This window comes from Pleurodeles waltl, chromosome 7, assembly GCF_031143425.1.
Source record: "Pleurodeles waltl isolate 20211129_DDA chromosome 7, aPleWal1.hap1.20221129, whole genome shotgun sequence".
In the NCBI taxonomy this organism is placed as follows: domain Eukaryota; kingdom Metazoa; phylum Chordata; class Amphibia; order Caudata; family Salamandridae; genus Pleurodeles; species Pleurodeles waltl.
Window position 1 is genome coordinate 1,104,531,366 of NC_090446.1, and position 20,783 is coordinate 1,104,552,148.

The window sequence follows — 20,783 nt, forward strand, 5'->3', positions numbered from 1 at the left end:
GCAGCATGGAGCGCCAACCTCTGAACTACTCTGAGGGCCTAGTGGAATAATGTTTGTGGAAAAGTCTTTACAGACCGGCACTGGGACAAAATATTGGCATATCCCAAGATGGTCTTCCAAACCACCAGGCTTAAATACACCCAGTTTAACTTCCTTCACATGACTTACCTCACTCTGCACAGACGGAGTAATATATGGAACTGATACAAGGAGATGCCCAAGGTGCGGACACGTGGATGCAGACTTCTGCTATATGACCCAGAGCTGCTAAGTTCTCCAGGTGTTCTGGACGATGGTTTTGCATACGCTGCATCTCACACTGACGAACTATTCCAGAAGGAATACTGACCTGCATTTTTGGTACCATTAAGGGTGGGATGGGATCTAGATTTATGGAGCCCTAACCGTGGCTCTTGCTTAGCACCGTATCACAATGGCCTGGAAGGCTAGAGCTGGTCCTATAGAGATAGATAGAGATAGATAGAGATAGAGAGAGAGAGATAGAGAGAGAGAGATAGAGAGAGAGAGAGATAGAGAGAGAGAGAGATAGAGAGAGAGAGATAGAGAGAGAGAGAGATAGAGAGAGAGAGAGATAGAGAGAGAGAGATAGAGAGAGATAGAGAGAGAGAGATAGAGAGAGAGAGATAGAGAGAGAGAGATAGAGAGAGAGAGATAGAGAGAGAGAGATAGAGAGAGAGATAGAGAGAGATAGAGAGAGATAGAGAGAGAGATAGAGAGAGAGATAGAGAGAGAGATAGAGAGAGAGATAGAGAGAGAGAGAGAGATAGATAGAGAGAGAGATAGAGAGAGAGATAGAGAGAGATAGAGATAGAGAGAGATAGAGAGAGATAGAGATAGAGAGAGATAGAGAGAGATAGAGATAGAGAGATAGCGATAGATAGAGATAGATAGATAGCGATAGATAGCGATAGATAGCGATAGAGATAGATAGAGAGAGATAGAGAGAGATAGAGATAGATAGAGATAGAGATAGATAGATAGAGATAGAGATAGATAGAGATAGAGATAGATAGAGATAGATCGAGATAGATAGACAGAGATAGATATAGATAGAGATAGATAGACATAGAGATAGACATAGCGATAGATAGAGATAGATAGACACAGAGATAGATAGACACAGAGATAGATAGACACAGAGATAGATAGACACAGAGATAGATAGACACAGAGATAGATAGACACAGAGATAGATAGACACAGAGATAGATAGACATAGAGATAGAGATAGAGATAGAGATAGAGATAGAGAGAGAGATAGAGAGAGAGATAGAGATAGATAGAGATAGACATAGAGATAGACATAGATAGAGATAGACATAGATAGAGATAGACATAGATAGAGATAGACATAGATAGAGATAGAGAGAGATAGAGAGAGATAGATAGAGATAGATAGAGAGAGCTATATATAGATATATCTATATATAGATAGATATATAGAGATCTAGACAGATAGATATAGATAGATATATAGAGATAGACGGATATAGATAGACAGATATAGACTGGGTACAAGATGTCACAAGGTGAGCAGAGGAGGGGGTGTTCCGAACTGAAGACAAAAGGGGGATACGTAGGTAGTCTATGGCTGATATTTGAAGCAAAATATCGGGTTCTTGGTCGTGCCCTACAGATGCCACTGATTTAGAGCAGGGCAGTGATTCTGACGCAGAGCATTAATGTCAGGGAGATACCCGGAGCAAGAGACCAAACTTAAACTTGATGGTCTAGACGATAATGTGCAGCTAATTACATTCTTCCTTCAACAGTCATTTCTACTGGGGATCTGATCCCTCCACATACCACACCACTGGGCAGGAAACCTGATATGATACTAATTTAGTCCGACCCAGGACCATCCAAATAGATGCTGTCTCCTCGGATACGCTGCCTACCTTAGTGTTAATCAAGTTCTGGACGCCAGAGATCCTTCAGTTAATTGTTACACTGATTATTTTTGACTTTGTTTTTCACCAGTTGCTTCAGTTATATTGGCTTAGACGATGGTATCTCCGTTCCCTTTCATAATGCAAGGCTTCTTACATTGTATGAAACTGGCTCTCCTCACTCATGAGCAATGTCTGAAACTGGATACCACGATAAAATGCACAGAATTTGATGTTGTCATCACGTTTGAGAGGTACAATGTAATGGATTGTCATTATAGTTGTCTGTTATCCTTGTCACACCACATCTGTCTATTCTCCGCAAAAGTATACATGATGTACGCCTACAACCACCTGATAAATTCTGTGTACCCAAACTCGGACTACAGAATAACTGTTGTTGTTATGTCGAAAATGCCAATAAAGATATATATTTTTTAAAACTTGGTGCCAAAATGTCAAGGTTTTAAGAGCAAGTGTCCAAATACTGAAGTAATAATGATGAGTGGACAGAGGCTAAGTAGTTACCCTGCACTCTGGCAATTTAGTTCGGTCTTCGCCTCATCTATCTACAAGCTATCTACACAGAACATATCCTGCAGAAAGACGACGAAGGTTAGGTACTGGAAGCCCCCTCGCCCCGCCCCCCTACACACACAAACTGCCACTACATAGTTGGCACCTCTATAAATATTTTGTGAGAAATGCCATCTTGCAATGATATTTCAACCAAATACAATGCACCCTCACAGTAGTGCTGAACAAGCCCACAGTCCTTACTACCAAGCTGGCCTTCCTTGATAAAATGGAGTGGCTGGCAAGGTTTCACGCCATGTGTGCACCCATTGCGCAGAGGTGATGTAGCCTTCACCCCTCTATGAAGCAAGTGTAGCCAAATCCCACACTCACATGCCTACACTCTTTGGAAGGAACCTCTTCTTGATGGTTGGATTGTAAGGGTTAGACAATGCTACTGAATTTGGGATACTCCGTGTTTTTGTATGATTGATTATCATGTATAGTTAGTCAAGGTGATGGCTAACTGTTTGTGTCTGCATCAGTTTTTGAAAATTTAATGAAAATGTTCTGGAGAATAAATAATATACCGCAACACCTCTATATTTGGGGTGTTTTACAATTAAGTTCTTGACATACTGGATATTTTCCAGATTGATGAAGAGAAGAAAAATAAAAACTAGATATCCAGATTTCCTGTGAATTTTCAGCCCAGTTAACAGTTTTTATTGGCTAAATATGGGACTGAGGGAGTTCTGAGGGAAATCTATGAGTTGCATATGTTTCCATGAGAAGTCTTGGAGATTTTTGTTGACCTTTAAAAAGATTAAAATCAGTTAAGGCATAGGAGAAATTCTATGATGATTAAATTAATGACTTTGAAAAGCAACTTTTTGACAGCTCTGATGTTTGAAGTGTTACTGTAGAATACGTTTCAGTCATGATGAGTGGAATGAAAAGCTTTTGGAACTAAAACTGATAAAGAAAAATATTTGGGAAGCTGAAAACAAGTCCAATATAGATGTTTAAATCATAGTAAAATGGTGTCTTTTATACTAAATACAAATATTAGCAAAATACATGTCTTAAAGGACCAAAGGGTAAAAAAGAATTGTTTGTGCACAAAAGATAGCTATTAAAGCCTAGCTGTTTCTATTGATAATGCTTTTTGTAAAGTGTGCATGTTAAAATTAACATAATTTTCCTGGAAATTAATATTTTGAAAGTGCTTATTAAAAATATATTCTCTTATTATTTATTAGCTACGAAAGACAGCCAATCCACCGTGCCAAAGCAGAAGAAAAAGGCCAAGTCACAACAGTACAAAGGACATAAGAAAAGTAGGTGCCTAGACTTATTTTTTACATTACCTTTTCTAACTCTTCTTGCAAATAAAATGTGGACTCATCCATTTAAGACCGTGAGACAATTCTAGACGCCAGTTGCCATTAGTGCACTGAATTAAATTTCCAATCCCCTATTTGTGTGAAGGCTCATGGAAGGGAGTTTCAGCGAAGAGGAAGAGGTTGCAGGATAGGGTAGAGAAAATGAATGGTAAAAGAGTTTTCCAGGTATATAGAAAGAATGAAAGAGTAGGGTAGATGACGGGAGGGACAAGGATAATTATTTGTGCACGTCTGAATGGACATGTACATGCACAATGGACAGAGTGGGTAGGAGCATGTAATCTGGATATTATGCACTTGCAGATTGTACTGTTTACACATCTATAGATTTATATATATATAGATATATATGTGTGTGTGTATATATATGTGTGTGTGTGTGTATATATATATCTATATATATATTCTAAACTATGAGCAAGACCGTGAGGTCAAAACGCGTTGGTGGTGGTACAGTTCAAAGTACACTTCTGGATAAAGTAACAATATCTCCTGGAGTCCTGCCATCTAGTGTTGGGCTCGGAGTGTTACAAGTTATTTTTCTTCAAAGAAGTCTTTTCGAGCCAGGGGACCGAGTGACTCCTCCTTTTCGGCTCCATTGCGCATGGGCATCGACTCAATCTTAGATTGTTTTCTTTCCGCCATCGGGTTCGAACCTGTTTCTTTTCACTCCGGTTGTTTGAGTCAGAAAAGTATTATGAACTCACTAAATACATCGCTATTGTTTTCGTTCGAGTACCATCTATCATCGACACCTCGGTACCGGCGGACACAGATCTCTACTTGCCCTTCGGGGCACCCGTGCCCAACTTGGGCCTGGTCGGCCCGAACAAAAGTCTTGTTGAAGCCTCATGGACTGGTCCCCATTTAGATTCTGCCCTTGGTGCCACGCCAAGTATCCTTACACGGACCAACATCTAGTCTGTAACCTGTGTCTGTCTCCAGACCACTGAGAGGATATTTGTGAGGCCTGTAGAGCCTTCCACTAGAAAAAGACTCTGAGAGACGGAAGGGTACGAAAATTAGAGATGGCGTCCAGAAGCACTGAACGTCTCGACGCAGAAGAAGAGGAGATGATCCACACTGCAGTCTCCGTTCGGGGGTCCGACTCCGAGCACGAGTCCGACAACGACAGACCGATAGCAGCGGGCCAGCACGTGAGTACGCTTGCCCCGACCCAATCCAAGCCCAAATACAAGGCCTCGGGGACGCCAATGCCAGAAGGCCATGGCTTCACCCGTAAGAAAGCTACCGGTGACCAAGCAACATCTTTGGCACCGAGAAAAGCCACACCAATGAAGCCTTCGGACTCGAGCCGATGCACAGGCTCCGAAATTTTCAAGCACCGACCTATTGAGTCGAAGCCCCGAAAATCCCTCTCGGAGCAGAGGCCAACAAGTACTTCAGGCTTTCAATCCCGAAGAAACCGGCTTCGGAGCCGAAAAAACACACATACACAGAGGAGCATGGACTTTCCAAGCAATTTAAAGAAAGCCGTAGATTTGAGGAAGAACTTATGCAAATGTAGGATTTTGACGAAAACCAGGCCAAAATCCAAATTCATAAAAACACTGGCAAAATCCTAGCTGCACCTCCTTTAAAAACAGAGGCAAGTGGCCTTTCATGGACATTTGGACCCTGATCAGCTACCGCCTAAAGTGCCAAAACCGAGACAAAAATCTCCACCTCCTCAGTTTTCACCTCACCAGTCTCCTCCTCATTCTCCTCACCTAACTGTCTCCCCACCTGCTACCCCCACTGCACAGTCTCCAGCACACTTTGTAGAGTCACACCAGGATGACACTGACCCATGGGACGTTTATGATGATCCCATTTCAGACAACAGTCCAGAGTGCTATCCATCAAAGCCATCACCTCCAGAGGATTGCACCTCATATACATAGGTTCCAGCTAGGAAAGCGGCATTTCATAATGTAGCCATGCACACAGAATCTCTTCAGGATGATTTTTTATTTAACACGTTGTCCTCCACTCATGCCACCTACCAGAGTCCACCCATGCTTCCTAGCATGTTAAAACATGCCCATCAAATCTTCCAGGAACCAGTTAAAGCAAGAGCAATTACTCCAAGGGTAGAAAGGAAATATAAGCCACCGCCTTCAGACCCAGCTTTTATTACCCAACAGCTAACCCCAGATTCCATAGTGGTCAGCACAATAAGGAAGAGGGCTAATTCCCAGTCCTCTGGGGTCACACCCCCTCCAGATAAGGAAAGCAAAAAATGTGATGCTGCAGGTAAAAGGGTGGCATCACAGGCAGCTAACCAGTGGCGTATAGCCAGTTCCCAGGCGCTAATGGCCAGATACGATAGGGCCCACTAGGATGAGATGAAAGACATTATCCAGCGTCTCCCCAAAGACCAACAAAAAAGAGCCCAGCAGGTAGTAGAGGAGGGACAGGCAATTACCAACAATCAGATCATGTCAGCGTTAGACTCCGCAGACACAGCCGCAAGAACTATTAATACAGCTGTCACCATTAGGCAACACGCCTGGCTTAGGTCATCAGGCTTTAAACCTGAAATTCAGCAGGCTGTTCTGAACATGCCTTTTAACAAACACCAACTGTTTGGCACACAGGTTGATATAGCCATTGACAAAATGAAAAAAGACGCCGACGCTGCCAAAGCTATGGGGGTGCTTTATTCCACTCAATACAGAGGCTCATTTCGAAAACCTCAATATAGGGGAGGCTTTAGACCCCAACCATCTGAGCCATCTACCTCCCAATCCAAACCCGCTTACCAGACACAATACCAGAGAGGGGGGTTTCGGGGAACCTACAGAGGACAGTTTCCCGGATCTAGAGGAAAATATCAGCCCTCAAAGCAACCCACACATACCAAACAGTGACTTCATCCACATCTTCCCTCACCACACTTCCCCTGTGGGAGGAAGACTACAAAAGTTCCACACTCACTGGTTACCCATCACAACAAACAATTGGGTCGTATCTATTACCCAGCATGGTTACTGCATAGAGTTCACACAAACTCCTCCAGATATACCCCCAAAACCACACAAACTCTCATCTCAACACATTTCAATGTTGCAAACTGAGGTTCAGGCACTATTACTCAAACAAGCCATAGAGCTTGTGCCACATTATCAAAAAGGAACAGGGGTTTACTCCCTGTATTTCCTCATTCCCAAAAATGACAAAACATTGAGAACAATACTAGATCTCAGAACTCTCAATCTTTACCTCCTATCAGAACACTTTTACATGGTAACACTACAGGATGTAGTCCCACTGTTACAACAACAAGATTGTATGGCAACACTGGATCTAAAAGATGCATATTTTCACATACCCATCTATCCAGCGCACAGAAAATATCTCAGATTTGTAATACAAGGAAAACATTACCAGTTCAAAGTGTTACCTTTCGGGATAACAACAGCTCCCAGAGTATTTACAAAATGCCTTGCCGAAGTTGCAGCATACATAAGAAGACAACATATCCATGTCTTTCCATATCTCGACAGCTGGATAATAAAAGCCAACAGTCAAACACAGTGCCAATATCATACACGGTATGTAATAAACACCCTACACACACTAGGGTTCTCAATAAACTACCAAAAATCGCACCTACAACCAGCGCAAATTCAACAGTATTTAGGAGCCACATTAAACACCCAAAGAGCACTTGCAAGCCCAAGTCCACAAAGGGTACAATCGTTCCACAACATATTGCAAAAAATCCAGCCAAACCAACAGTACACAGTCAAATTTGTCATGAAACTGTTGGGCATGATGGCATCATGCCAACGTCATTGTCCCAAACGCAAGATTAAACATGCAGTGCTTACAACAGTGCCTTGCAAAACAACGGTCACAGGCACATGGTCAACTTCAAGATCTAGTGTTGTTAGACCGCCAAACACACATCTCGATTCAGTGGTGGAATTCCACAAATTTATACAAAGGGCGGCCATTTCAAGACCGTGTGCCTCACGCCATTCTTACAACAGATGCATCAATGTTTGGATGGGGAGCACATCTCAACAATCACAATATTCAGGGACAATGGGATACCAAAAAAAAAAACTTCATATAAATCTCTTAGAACTGCTAGCAGTATTCCTAGCACTAAAAGCTTTTCAACCTCTTCTTGTTCACAAACACATTCTCATCAAAACAGACAATATGACAACAATGAACTACTTGAACAAACAAGGAGGAACCCACTCATCACAACTTTGCCTTCTAGCACAAAAATTTTGTCATTGGGCAATTCACAACAACATTCACCCTGTAGCTCAGTATATTCCAGGGATTCACAATCAATTAGCAGACGGCCTCAGCCGGGATCATCAGCAAACACACGAGTGGGAAATTCACCCCTAAGTGCTTCACAAATACTTTCGCCTGTGGGGAACACCAGACATAGATTATTCGCCACCAAACAAAATGCGAAATGCCAGAACTTCGCGTCCAGGTACCCACACCCTCGATCCAAGGGCAATGATCCATGGATCAACTGGTCACGGATATTTGCTTATGCTTTTCCCCCTCTCCTGCTCATTCCATTTCTGGTCAACAAACTGTGTCAAAACAAACTCATACTTATAGCACCAACGTGGGCACATCAACCATGGTACAAAACATTGTTAGACCTGTCACTAGTACCACACATCAAACTACCAAACAGGCCGGATCTGTTGACACAAAACAAACAACTGATCAGGCACCCCAATCCAGCAATACTCAATCTAGCAATCTGTCTCCTGAAGTCTTAGAGTTTGGATATCTACATCTTCCACCAGAATGTATGGAAGTAATCAAACAAGCAAGAAAACCCACTACCAGGCAGTGGTATGCAAACAAATGGAAAAAGTTGGTCTTTTACTGCCAATCCAAACACATAACACACCTTGCCGCATCCATACAGGACATTGTGAGTTATTTACTTAATCTACAAAAAGCAAAATTAGCTTTTTCATCCATTAAAATACACCTTCATGGAAGGTCTAAAACATATCATACCTCCAAGAGCACTACCAGTACCTTCCTGGAATCTCAATATTGTACTCACACGACTCATGGGTCCACCGTTTGAACCCATGCATTTGTGTCAAATTCAGTTTCTAACATGGAAGGTAGCATTCCTCGTTGCAATCACTTCATTACGAAGAGTTAGTGAAATACAAGCATTCACTATTGATCACACCTTTATACAAGTACACAAACATAAGGTTGTACTTCGCACAAACCCAAAATTCCTACCTAAAGTCATCTCACCGTTTCATTTTAAATCAAACAGTGGAACTGGCAGTCTGCTTCTCACAGCTAGACTCAGTAGCAGAAAGAGCGCTCCATACATATAGATATTAAAAGAACTTTAATGTATTACATTGACAGAACAAAATCATTCAGCAAGACTAAACAGCTGTTTGTCGCATTCCAAAAACCCCATACTGGTAATCCTATCTCATAACAAGGCATAGCCAGATGGATAGTAAAGTGCATCCAAACCTGTTACCTAAAGGCTAAAAGACCGCTATTAGTAACACCAAAAGCACATTCCACCAAGAAGAAAGGAGCAACAATGGCATTTCTAGGAAATATAACAATGACAGAAATCTGTAAAGCAGCCACTTGGTCAACCCTCCATACATTTACCAAGCATTACTGTGTAGATGTGTTAGCAACACAACAAGCCACAGTAGGACAGGCTGTACTAAGAACACTATTTCAAACAACTTCAACTCCTACAGGCTAACCACCGCTTATGGGAGGAGAACTGCTTTGTAGTCTATGCATAGCATGTGTATCTGCAGCTACACATGCCATTGAACGGAAAATGTCACTTACCCAGTGTACATCTTTTCGTAGCATGTTCCTCTGCAGATTGACATGCGCCCTCCCTCCTCCCCGGGAGCCTGTAGCCATTTAAGTTATATTTGAATTTGTACACATGTATATATATATATATATATATATATATATATATATCTATTCCATTGCATGGACATCTCTTTCTTTACACTCTATCACTCCTACCTTACCCTCTGTGGGAAAACAATCTAAGATGGAGTTGATGCCCATGCGCAATGGAGCCGAAAAGGAGGAGTCACTCGTCCGTGACTCGAAAAGACTTCTTTGAAGAAAAACAACTTGTAACACTCCCAGCCCAACACTAAATAGCAGGACCTGTGCAAAGCATAGAATGTGAATCTGCAGCGGAACATGCCACGAACAGATGTACACTGGGTAAGTGACATTTTCCATATATATATATATATATATATATATATATATATATATATATATATATATATATATATATATATATATATATATATATATATATATATATAGAAGCAGTAGTTCATCAAAGCACAGCAAGTGTGAAGAATCTATTCAAAGAACAGTATTTCCCTATTCCTTGCTCCTTGTCCCCAGGTTCTCATACACCTTGTGGGTCAAACAAAGAGGTGGTCTCACCCACGTAATATCATGCTTCATCATGGGCCACCTCATCCCACCGTGGTTAGATGGAGTGCTAACCCTGTGCTTAAAAAGCCTACTAGGAAAACAGACATTTGAGATGAGCAGATTCAGAGTGTTGGCTGTGCTGTTGGGTGCTCCATATTAAGGAGCTGCTCCCACCTAAAACCTGGGAACTGCCCAGAGTTTCCTGTTGCCTTTTTGTCAAAATGTATGCTTTACTCTAAGTCTGAAAGGGTACTGTTTTGATTGATATATATATATATATATATATATGTGTGTGTGTTTGTGTATGGGGAGTGTAATATTCTATTTATTACCTTCGAAGTTGTCACAATTCCCCCTTTCCACCATCCACAATGTTCATAAAAAGCATAAGCCCCTGAGTGGATCTGCATGTGTGGTAAACACAATGCTGTATTTTAATGCGCATTCATTTTAAACACAGGTTCAAGTCAGTTAATTTTATCAAGCGCAGAAAGTGTTAAATCTGTGCAGTGGATTGATTCACAACTATTAAGGTTAATGATCATAAAATAGGATCTGTGTGACCATGAAGTTTTACTTTCTCAAGTGAGTTAAGTATACTGTGGTAATAACATCGAACTTGCTGTGTTGCTCTCTAGTAATTAACGAGTTGAAGGTGTGTACTAGTACACTTGTTTCAAATATTTCTTTTTTGGATAAATCTATTTTCTCTGGATTGGTCTAAATATTTATATTACATAGCTTAAAGACTGTATTTTAGTGTTCAAGCAAACTAGGGGACACAGGTTATTGTACTAAACACCCATGATACAAGCGTGCAAGATAGCAGTGGCAAATTTCGGTGACCTATGTGGATGAAATAGAATAATATAACTTTAAAGGAGAGGGAAGGCGGCAACTCTGTTGCCCTTGATTACTGCCTTTTGGGATCTGGAATATATCTAGGTGGCTACTGTGTCATAAAAATATTGTTACATTGCTAGATTTCTAAACAAGAATGCAAACTTCCTGGTAAACCACACTGTTGAAAAGAGGTTGCATGGGCTATGAAAGTGATTAACGGTGTTCATATTTTTTCGCATTGGCTACATTCTCCATGGTAAATTATTTTCCGTTCCAATAAATATTAATAAGGCAGAGGTAGCTGTTTACTCATGCGCATTATCACAAGTCTTGCTGTAACCGGTTTATTTGAATTTTCTGGAACACAAACAGTATGTCCAGTAGATAAGTCAGCCAGTGTAAGGGAGCAAGAAGGCCTTTTATTGTGAGATGAGATTTCCTCGAATAATGTCCTTATAGAACTACCAGATAAGAGATATTGTACTTTTACTAAGCCCTTGGTAACATACCTGATATTCTGTCTAGTGCCTAATATAATCTATTGCAAAATATGCAAATATGTTCATTGAAATGGGTACAATGCAAAATGTACACATTCATCCCAAGATATGAGACAAACAGGTCTCGAATAAGTTTTTACTAAGGTCCTCCATGCTTACCTACAGTTGGAAATTAAACAAAAGATAACACTGTCTTGGGTCGCTTCACAAATACATTTCTGGGTTCAGCTGGATAATAAATCTCAATCTAGTCCTCTGGGTTCTTCCCCACTATGGGAGTTGATGCTGTTTGTGCTGTCAACAGCCCTGCAAGGTCTTGCTTTGGGACTGTTAAAGATTACTCTTCTTCCATTTAATCTTTTTTGCGATTGCGGGATCAGTCCTCTGTGTTCAAGTTGCTGTTTTTTTACACATTTTCTAAAGGGCCTACAAAATGTGTTCCCTCCTTTCCCTATAGTTTTGTCCCATAGGTTTCTTAATTTAATGTTGACCTACCTTACTCACATTTTAAACCCTGCCCTAACCCCAAGGCACAGGGTGAAGAAGGCAGACATCTAGCATGTGTGGCAAGATTGAACGGTCATAGCTGACCTCTGGTATGAGATAGTTTTATATCTCTGTGGGTTCATGCATGGACACTGGCAAGGCTTGCAAAATTATACTCATTGGGGATGCTGGCTGTTTCTAGGAGAATTTATCCCCAGCTCAGCTTCCTAGCACTATGCTATAATTGGCTAAATGCCAAGTAGCCTTAATATGGGAAAGTTGCAACACTTCCACAGTACACTGTCTGGCTTACTTACTTGCAAAAATGGGTCAGCGTTAAAAGCCTGTTCTCTAAAGGTACTGGGCATGGATGTGATGTACGAGTATCTGAAGACAATACACACTGAATCTGATCATTTTTATGGGGACAGGTTTGTTACAGTACTTCAGTGCAGTGTAGACAAAATAGTTTGATTGCTATTGCGATACATATTTTAGAGATTAAGCTTTTTTTATTTTTAAGTTATTCCTTGCCTGTTGCAGGGAATATCTAACTACTGATGTCAGAAGTATCCCTTCTATACCAGTTATAGACTGAATATAGAATTCATTTTTGTCTTACAGAGTACTTTAAAGAAACACCTGTATATACTGTGAGATGTTATGTACTTGTGCTGTTCTTAATATTAATATGATAGCATGTCCAGCCTGAGCTTATGCTTTCAGTATACATCAGAAAACAAACAAAATATTGGTAAAAATGCAAACCCCAAAAACATTTGTCACAGCTAGTTATATTGCTGAAACTACTATTAATTCATGAATTTCATATGTGAAAAATGTCCGTTATTTATACATTGAACAGTCTCTAACATGTAGTTGCAGATTCCTCCCTTAGAGATTCCCCAGGCATCAGACTGGATCCGTAGATTTTTCTTCGAGCAGTAACCTTGAACGACTTCAGGTGGTGTCAGTTGACTTCGCGTTCATCATCGGCATCGTGGTCACCATGATGACGTGGTCGTATATAGGCGCCACCCTGGCGCACTGAGGTCAGTTTTTTGCTTTCCACACCAGCCTGCGCACAGATATAGAGAAGAGCTGTCTTCCGTAACTTTTTGACCTTTTTGTCAAACTTTTATTTCACTTTCTTGTTGCATTGAGATGTCTTCACATAAAACCAGATTCAAGCCATGTGACTTCTTTCATCGCATGATGTCTGTGACAGACCCGTACTTTGTGTGCTTGTGGTGTCTGGAGTGCAACCATGACCTGAAGTTGTGCTCCGACTGCTGGGCCATGAACCCAAAGGCTTTGAGGGAGCGGTCCCTAAAGCTCATGACGGCCCGGTGGCACCACATCGCTCCCAGTCTTTCTCTAGAGAAAGGTCACAAGACCGTTCGCAGAGCCATCACCATTCGTCCTCGTCCCACTCCAAGTCCTTGAGACATTCGGGTCATAAGAAGAACAAGTCGAAGAAGAACAAGTGTTCTTCAACTTCACACCATTGCTCAGCCATTGCAACACTCCTTGGGACATTCTGTTCATAAGAAGAACAATTTGAAGAAGAACAAGTGTTCTTCAACTTCACACCATTTTCTCAGCCAATGCGTCACTGGAGGAGCGCTGTCCTTCTAGGCCTCTGTCCTTGGAGCCTGCTTCTGGTTGGGCTTCACCTCCTCGAGTTTCCGGGATCCAGAGCCACTCCTGCCCAACTCAGTTTTATGAGGCCTTGTGCCTCATATTTGAGCATACCGACCCTCCTGTGATGCCCTCTGGCCCAAAAGGGTTGGCAGGGGCCCCCCTTGGGGCTGGTTGCTTCAGACTCTTCTCAAGAGGGCATCCCAGGATCCGTTTCCAGATCTGAGCCAACACCGTCATGTCATTGTGAACTTCCCTGGCGCAGAAGTCGACACTCCCAACGTCAATTGAGCCCATAATAGATGTCGATCCCATACTCATTCCTGACACCAACCCGGAGCAAGAACGATGTTGTCAGATGCCGATTCAGACTTCGAATGGGACATTTCTCCTCAGGTTGGATCCTGAGCCTCGTACATATGGGTATGGGTACGGTGAGAGTTTAGATCCTTTAGAATACCAGCTTGAAGACTGTTATGTAGACTGGACTCCGGAATTGGGTGAAGCCTTGTGGGTTGGACACCTCCCCTGACTCTGGCATGGTTTTTCCCCCTACCGTGGCTATAGAAGAGGGAATCTCCTACTCAGTGGTGCTGGGAAGAGCAGCCAATGTCCTGGGCTTCAAGCTGCCTTCAGAAGCAGTCAGGGCTAACTTCCTGATTGATGTGCTTCAGCCCGGGGCTTCCACATCTGAACCCCTATTACCCTTCAATGAGGCTTTCACTGATGTCCTGCTGGGGACATGGTTTAAACCCAGCACAGGGGCTCCCGTCAACAGGACAATCACCCGTCGCCATAGGCCTGTGCATAATAATGCTAAATTTCTGACCCAACACCCTACACCCGAGAGCTTAATCATTCAGGCTTCTTCCTCTTCTGGCGCATTCTGTTCCGCACCTCCAGAGAGGGAATCAGAAAGACAGGCCTAACTTGAGAAGAAAATTTTCTCTTCCTCCAGTCTGGCATTGGGGTCCATAAACACTGCATGCCTTTTGGGCTGGGGAGACCCACAGACCATTCTCTCCCAAGCAGTTGCTGACAGGAGAGACCCAGCCACGTTCATGATTTGATGTGGACTGGACACCTCCCACTCACTGGGCAGATCGGTTGTGTCGACCGCGGCCCTTCGTGCCATGCTTGGTTGAGGACATCTGGCTTTTCAGGGGATGTCCAGCAATTGCTTATGGACATGCTGTTCGATGGCACCCATCTCTTTGGAGACAAAGCGGACTTGGTGCTTGCGCGCTTTAAGGAGTCCTGGATTCCAGCTTGGTCCCTTGGCCTTGCAGCTGCTCCTTGCCTTCCTGAATCTGCTTTTCACCCCTTTCGTGGCTACGGAAGGCACCCAACCGCATGTCCATTTCACTCCAGCCACTGTGCCCTGCATGCTGTCCAACCTCTGCGTGGCCAAGGATGCGGGATCCAGCATCTCTGTGGATCTCGGAGCCAGCAGTCGGCCCAGTTCCCCAGCTCACCATTGCAGCCTCCAAACCTTCCTAGTCTGCCATCACCTGCCCCACTGGGAGTCCATTACGATGTACAGGCCGGTTTTGCGAATAGACCAAAAGGGCTACTCCCTCCCCTTCAAACCTACCATCCTGCTAAGGCACAATCCTATGATCGGATGACGGAGAATCACTTGGCATTTCTTCGCAAGGAAGTTACGGCAAGCCTGTGCCTCTCCTTGCAGGACAGTACCCCTATGCACTGCGACTCTTGCAGCCACCAAGTCTGGACTCCTGCTCCTTGGAAGCTTCAGGCTCCCAAGTAGCCCCGGCTTCTAGCACTTCATCCTTGCAAGGTCAGTCTCTCCTTTACTGCTCTAGCAACGTGGGACTCCTCTCCAGGTATGCTGATTGGGCCTCACTGTGCCTACTGCTACTAGGTTATCTGTGGGGGATGTGACTGCTTCTGCTGGCGCTCCCAACTGCTGAGGGTTTGCCCGGACTCCACTCCAAGGGTTGAGTCCCCTTGACCTTGCAGGTCCTCTTCAACTCTGCAACTCTATTTTTGCTGCAACTTGCATTTGCCAAGGCTTTTTGGTGGTCCTCTTGACCACTGATCGACTGCGACCCGGCGACCGATGTAAGACATCATCTGGATGGCTCAAAGGACTTCTCTGCAGCTCCTGGGCTTCACAGCTGATCTTCATCTTCCCTGTCGACCTGGTTCTTTATCCACAGAGGGTGGGTTGTGGTGGCTCCTGCCCCGTCTGGACACTCCTGTGTGGACTGGACTCTGGCCCCTTCTTTTTCAGGTCCTCTTCTTCTGGAATCCACCACTGGGTTCCACCGCACTGGTCCTGGTCTTGTAATCTTCCACTTTCTAAGTCCTCTTGTTAGTCCTTGGGAAGACCAGGTATTTACCTCTGCTCTCCTGGCCTCTGTGGGTCACTTAGGTACTCACCTCTTGGGGTCCCGAATTCTCCCAGTTCCCCTCTAACTACGTCATATTGTTGGATGGGGGATTTACTTTGCATTCCACTATTTTAGTATTATGGTTTGGCTCCCCTATAGGGCCCTTACTATTTTTCACTGACGTTCGCCAATGCTTGTTGTTTCTATATGCTAATTCCAAATAATTACTGTATACATATAGTGTGTACTTACCTCCAGCTGGGGGACTGCCTATAAATAATTTAGTTCACTGCTAGTGTACTAAAGTACCTTTATTTTTGTAACACTGTGTGGTTCCTTTCAGGTGTGATAAATTGTTGTGTGACTGCTGTGGTATTGCAAGTGCTTTACACTGTCTTCATTCATTCATATGGGTTGCCTGGACCTGGTATAAGGTGTAAACACCATAGGTGTCCACCACACACCAGGCCAGCTTCCCACGTGTATTGTAAAGCGTACCATAGAAACCATATTTAGAGGAGAGAGCACAATCACTGGGGTCTTGGTTAGCAGGATCCCAGTGAAAACAGTCTAAACACACTGATAAACAGGCAAAGAGTGGGGTTAACTTGCTTTTAAACAAATCTAGTATTTTTGATGGGTACTTCTTCATGCAAAGCCCCACCTTATGAATATATTTCAGGCACCAGATTGGATCGGGAAAACCTTTTCCCCCCAGTAATTGTCTTTAGCGCTCAATCACAGTTCCAGCCATCCTGGATGTAATATCATTTGACGATATGTGGCGCACTTGCATCAGCTCTTGTTTTCCATTCATTTTTTGCATGGGTCCAGAGCTCTTTTCTCTTCAATGAAATTCCTCATCTAAGCAACAACAACTTGATCAAATGAGATATTTTACCCCTTTTGACAAAATCGTAACAAGATGTCATTTTCCAATTCCCCGAAACATCTTGATGTAATGTCATGGATCTGACCATGCCACTTGACCTGTCTTTTTGCTCTTCCGAGGATCCAAAGGCCATCAAAAGCTGGTGGCTATGCTTATAGATTGGTTAGGCCCCTCAGTGATACTCCATAGTGGTCACTTTTCCCTTACTCAAGTAAGTCACAGGCAGGGATCAATCTCCTTAGGAATCTTTTTACTTGAAAAATAGGAATCGTCATAGGAAAGAGAAATTGCCTTCTTCAGTCCCACTCCTGCAACCATTTGAGAACTCATTGCCTGGTACAGTGAAAAATGAAGCATGAATTCCCAGCTCAACCTGCTAACCCTTTCAGCAGGCAGTGATGGACATATGAGACTTCTAGCCGTGGATTCCTTACCATAGAATTATCCCCAAGCATCAGACTGGATCCCACAATTGTTTGTGATCAGTACCCCTGCCACCACCAGGTGGCGTCGTGCGGCTCCACGTGGCATTGTCAACTCCAGAAGTTATGTGCACAGTGCCTGTATAGACACCATCTTAGTGTGCTGACATCAGTACTTTTCTTTCCACTCCACAGTCAGTGCAGATCTGGAAAGACCTTTTTGTCAGTTTTTTTTTTTTTTAATATCTTTTTCCTGGTGTTGTACGGATGGCCACTAGGAAAGCTGGCTCAGGAACTGTGGCACCGGTGACTGATGCACCCCTAGGCCTTGATGGAGCAGTCCCTAAAGCTCCCTGCTGCTCAACGCCACAGTGGTCTCGATCCTGGTCGAGAAGAATGTCCCAGGATCAGTTGCAGAGCCATCCATATACGTTGAAGTCGTCCAGGCATTCTGATAAGTCCCACAAGAAGAACTGCTTTAAGAACTCTGAGGTCTTCGGCCTCACCCCGTCCGACAAAGTCATCTGACAAAGGAGAATCGTCATTCATGGCCTGGCTCCGTGGAGTGACCTTCCACCCCCCACCCAACTCGGCGATCTTTGAGCCCATGCACCTCATATTTGGGCAGCCCATCCCTGCTGGTGTTCCTTCGACCTCCGCGGCTTCAAGAGGGCACCTTCTGGTTTCCTGCATACGGGTCTGCTCATAGCGCCAGCTAGACCCCTTGGATCCAGGGATGGATCCAGACTGGCGCCACCTCGACCTTCCCCGACGACTGTCCTAATATCAGTGCTCCCACCACTGCCCCCTTTCTCATCCACAACACAGACACAGCTGGTGAGGTATCGACTGGAGCCTTGCTCGTCAGAGTAGAGCCTGAGCCCTATTCCTACAGGCTAAGGAGGGGCCATTGAACCCTGAGGAATACCAGCCACTGCACCCCATAATGGAGTGGTTTGAGGAATTGCCAGTTTCTGGCATGGTCTCTCCTCCTACCGTGACTATGGAGGAGGGAGCTTCTTCTGCTATGGTAGTGAGAAGGGTGGCAGACGTCCTAGACATTAGCCTGCCATCGGTGGCAGTCGAGACTAACATGTTGACAGAGATGCTTCAGATGGGAGTGAACTCATCAGAACTGCTTCTCCCATTTAATAAAGTTCATATGGATATCCTGCTGGGGACCTGATCCAAGACCTGCACAGGGGCTCCTGTGAACAGGACAATTGCCTGATGCAATCTCCCCACCCCAGAGAACCTCAACCAAACACCCTACCCCAGAGAGCTGGTTGTCAAAGCTTTGACTTCCCATGTAAACCCTGGCACATTCCCAACCACCCCACTAGATAGGGAATCCAAGAGGCAGGGGACACCTTAGTCAAGAAAATGTTTTCTCTGACCACCCTGACTCTACACTGCATGCCTTTTGGGCCATTACTCCTATGCACTGTGGGATTTGGTCGCACAGGTGCTGCCCATGGTCCTGAAGGAGCCTGAGCCACACTCCCCCAGATTATGGAAGGAAGGAGAGATGCAGATAAGTTCACCATCAGATTTGAGAAGGACACAATAGACTTGCTTGGCAGAGCGGTTTCATAGTTGGTGGCCTTGCGGCGCCATGCCTGGCTGTGAACGGCTGGCTTTTCAGAGCTTGTCCAGCTTATCGATATGCCTTTTGATGGCTTCTGTGACAAGGCAGACTGAGCGCTGGAGCGCTTGAAGGATAACAGAGCTACGGCCAGGCCTTTCTGTGGCCCCGCCAACCCCAGTACTCCTTTTGCTCCTTTTGTCGGCACGAAAGGGGCTTCCAGACGCATCTTTACCCATCCAGGCACCACCGCATGCAAGCTTCCCAGCCTCTGCGTGGCTGAGGACGCTGTACCCTCAGACCGTGCGGGTCAGGCAGCCAGAGGTTGGGACAGTTCACCACTCCCCTGGCAGCCGCAGCCTCCAAACCTCTTTAGTTCATCCTCCAACTATCACTGGCAACCAGTGAGAGGTGGGATGTGCCATCACCTGCACCACTAGAGGTTAATAACATCTGACCACTGGGTTCTCCAGATTGTCTGAAGGGGCTACTCCCTCCCTTTCGTGAGTACCCCTCCACCCATGCCACCAACTTGTGACAGGTTGACAGAAGAACAGCACTCCTTACTGAACCAGAAAGTGGCAACTTTCTTGGTCAAGGGATACATAGAGAGGGTGCAGATCCCATAAGTAGGCCTTGGTTGTTAGTCCAGCTACTTTCTGGTGCCCAAAAAGAACAAAGGCCTTCATACTATCCTATCCTAGACCTACGGCCTTCCAGTTTCTTCCTCAAAAATGAGAAATTCAAAATGCTCACACTCACTCAAGTCTTGTCTGCCCTGGACCTGGGAGACTGCATAACAGCGTTGGGCTGGCAGGATGCATATTTCTTCATTCTCATCCTGCCTGCCCACAGATGTTACCTGTGGTTCACAGTGGACCACAAGCCCTTTCAGTTTGCTGTGCTCCCATTTGGCCTTACCAGTGCTACCTAGGTGTTCACCAAGGTGATGGCGGTGGTTGCAGCTCATATGTGTAGATTAGGTGTACCAATTTTCCCCTATCTTGAGGACTGGCTGTTGAAAGAAGGCTCTCCCCTCTCGTCTCCAATCTCCAGACTATGGCGCCCCTCCTGCACTCGCTCGGGTTCACTGTAAGCATGCTGACATTACACCTGACTCCCTCTCAGACGCTTCCTTTCATCGGAGCTGTTCAGACACGCTGCAGTTCAGGCTTACCCTCCTGAACATCAAGTCCAGGATATTCAGGTTAGGATACTGATGTTTCGACCTCTATGCTGGTTTTTTGCGAGACTGACTCTGAGGCTGCTGGGCCCATGTCCTCCTGCATCCTGCTTGTGACACATGCCTGCTGGCATAGGCAGGCTCTGGAATGGGACCAGAAGTTCCAGTTGGCTCAGCATCAGGGGAATCTTTCCAACATGTTCCAGATCTTGGAAGGTATTGCAAAAGATCTGCAATGATGGTAAAAAAACAGAACAAAAAAAATACGATTGGATCAGCAGCAGAATTATCTCTGCTCCCCATCCAGAACTGACAGTGGTGCCAGATGCATCACTCCTGGTATGGGGAGGCCATCTGGTCTTGAGAGGGAGAGTTTAGAGGCCTCTGTCTCCGGCAGGATCCGGACTTCACATCAGCCTACTGGAAGTCAAGGTGATCCATTTAGCATTAAAAGCCTTTCTTCCCTCCATCAAGAGAAGGCTAGTGCATGTGTTCAGACACCACCATGCGGTACTGTAACAAAAACGGTATGTTGCATCCTACTGGAACTCCAGGCGATCTGGCTGACATTGAAAGC

At 44.4% G+C, this 20,783-nt stretch overlaps 1 protein-coding gene across 4 annotated transcripts in view; it reads left to right on the forward strand.

The window, feature by feature from the left end:
• MBTD1 (mbt domain containing 1) overlaps window positions 1-20,783 on the forward strand; it is a 527,258-nt gene that overhangs the window by 366,094 nt on the left and 140,381 nt on the right. For all 4 annotated transcript variants that reach the window (XM_069200036.1, XM_069200037.1, XM_069200040.1 and 1 more), the window contains one exon: window positions 3,689-3,766. In XM_069200036.1, coding sequence (XP_069056137.1) covers window positions 3,689-3,766 — 78 coding nt within the window. The remainder of the gene's footprint in view (window positions 1-3,688; window positions 3,767-20,783) is intronic.